Source organism: Halyomorpha halys, unplaced genomic scaffold (assembly GCF_000696795.3).
Source record: "Halyomorpha halys isolate HHAL.00 unplaced genomic scaffold, Hhal_1.1 Scaffold419.1, whole genome shotgun sequence".
Taxonomy (NCBI): domain Eukaryota; kingdom Metazoa; phylum Arthropoda; class Insecta; order Hemiptera; family Pentatomidae; genus Halyomorpha; species Halyomorpha halys.
In genome coordinates this window covers 321,365-323,829 of record NW_027114485.1, presented here as the reverse complement: position 1 = coordinate 323,829, position 2,465 = coordinate 321,365, and the positions used below count along the sequence as shown (strand labels likewise).

At 31.6% G+C, this 2,465-nt stretch overlaps 1 protein-coding gene across 1 annotated transcript in view; it reads right to left on the bottom strand.

The window, feature by feature from the left end:
- The window catches only part of LOC106682507 (cationic amino acid transporter 2), a 42,462-nt gene that overhangs the window by 11,016 nt on the left and 28,981 nt on the right, over positions 1-2,465 (bottom strand). The window contains exon 8 of the mRNA XM_014423403.2: positions 2,277-2,416. Within this exon, the coding sequence (XP_014278889.1) occupies positions 2,277-2,416 (140 nt within the window). The remainder of the gene's footprint in view (positions 1-2,276; positions 2,417-2,465) is intronic.

Below are 2,465 nucleotides of genomic sequence, written 5' to 3'. Positions count from 1 at the left end.
TTGCAGATTAAATGCATTTTTAAATATTTCAAATAAAAATCTTTGTCGGTTTGACCGCAGAATGGACTTGTACCGGCTAAAAGATCTTTCAACATCTACTGATGTTATAGGTGCTTACTTAAATTACGCTATTTTCATTGCATCTAGTTCGGTATTCTGCATCACCTGGGCGGCTGTGTCATCATTTATTCCGAGCAGAATGGCTCCAATGGACTGAATGATTTTATATCCTGAATTTTTTTTTAACACATTCTGTACTTTTTCTTTATGACTTCTCTGTTTTCACCACCTATGTATTCCAGTCTTTCTATTGCTTCGTTCACAGTCTTTAAATTTTGCGTCAGTGAAAGGTTCTTTTCTTCTAATTTTGTAATTGTGTTGGATAAAAATACCACGTTTGCACTTATGTAAGCCAAATCAGTCTTTATAGAGTTAATTGTTAACAAGTTGTTCGCTTTCTCTACTGCAGTGGCGTCAACATTAAGTTTTGATATTATGTATTTAATTTTTTTCAAAACTTAATCAATAATATTGGACTCCATTAAGCCAGGTGCCTCATCGTGTTCCGGTGGTAAAGCTAAGTCAGGATATGTTTCTTTAAAAATAGTAATACGACTGGGAGCCTTCAAAATTTTTTTTTTACTGTGGACACAAGCTTGTCTACATTTGGACATGAAATGCATGTCACAGGCAGGTCAAATGAACTATCTTAGGATAAAGAACTTTAAGGGCATTACGAGCTTTATTCATGTAATGCCATGTCTGACAAAAACAAGAAAATTTTTCCATGAGTGATGCCCATAGGCCAAAGAACAGTCATAGATTGGTTGACAAATATTGCAATCGTTTCAAGGTTAAATTTTTCGAAGGTTTCACAATTATGTTTGCGATATAACGCCCTTCTGTATCCGTAGTCTCGTTTACAGAAATCCAAATCGGCCCATCCGAAATTGCTTTCCGAATTTCCGTTAAATTCTCCTCGTATATAATTTTCAAATAATTTTTTCTTAAAGTGCTTTCATTTGGCATTACTCAGCATTTGTATTTCTGAAGAAAGCTTTTTAAGTCCAGATTGCTAATTTTGTAGATAGGAATTTCTGCCATGACAAATGCTCGGCACAAATCTAAATACATAGTATTGGTACCTATGGAATCTGAAGAGAGAAAGAAACAGAGAAATGGATTGAAGGGTAAACAAACAAATTCTAGGAAAATGCCACAGGAATAAGACCCGTGCTCTTTTTAATTGATTCTGAGGAATTCTCGATGTAATTCTGTGTGAAAATTTATTATTGCCACTGCATTTAATTTGTGTTCAAAGAAGAAGACATAGAATTTGTACGCTCTATTTATGGATAAATGATAAATTTCACCTTTAACTATTTTGCGTTCTCTTGAATTTTATGTAGTTGCTGCGAAAAATGTATTTAAAATTGAACAAATAATTTAAGGAAATATGTGATTCAGGACAGAATACCTAAAAACATGTTAAAAATAACAAATATTTCAGAAAATATGTGATTTACAACAAAATATGTAAAAAAGTCCAAATATTTAAAAATATATAAAATAAAAGTGGCTTCTTTTGGCCAGAAATGTCTTGAAACATCTTTAGTTAGTAAGGAATCGAAAATCATGGTCAGGTAAAAATATGTGAAAACATAAAAATTCTATCCCTACTTACACCTTCTAATTCAATAACTTAATCTCTTAAACAAAGGAAAATTCAAGATCAATAAGCCTAAACTGTGTAGTCAGATGTCACAAATGCTGTAAATACTAGCACCTTAACCATTACTGTCATCACTTTCTATGTTAAAAAAAGTCAATAAGTCAACAAACTATTGAGCTTTTGACTTATACCACTTTTTTCTTCAACTGTTAAGCACTTCCCAATTGTATTTTTTTATTTCAGAAAAAGATAAAATTGAAAATTTGATTTACTAGACTCTGACTTTCACCTCCTTAAATATAGCATCAGTATTAGCATAAAAACAAACCCCGTGAAAATCACTGATTCAATTAATTCTTTCCCCCTGATTCTGGACTCTTGGAAACAATCAACTAAAATAGATCCTATACTTAGACCACAGTATCAACACTTAAAATACACAAGCCACTGAATTTAGAAACCTGCTCGAATTGTTCACATTCTTAACACATCTTGTTGCTCCTTCAAGTGGTCTAAATTATTTGATTAATCATGTGTTACCTAAGTAGAATTTAATAATACATAATATGTCATGATCATTATATTTAGTAAATTATGTCGATACCTGTAAATACACCGAAAAACATTGCTGGTATTGCTGGTTTCTTAGTATACCTGTCTATCTTAGAGAAATGTTTGAAAATCATCCCATCACGAGACATGGCATATAAAAGTCTTATTGTGATGAACATGGACCCATAAGCACTGTAATTTAAAAAAATAAACTTCATTTTTTTTATATATATTTATATTT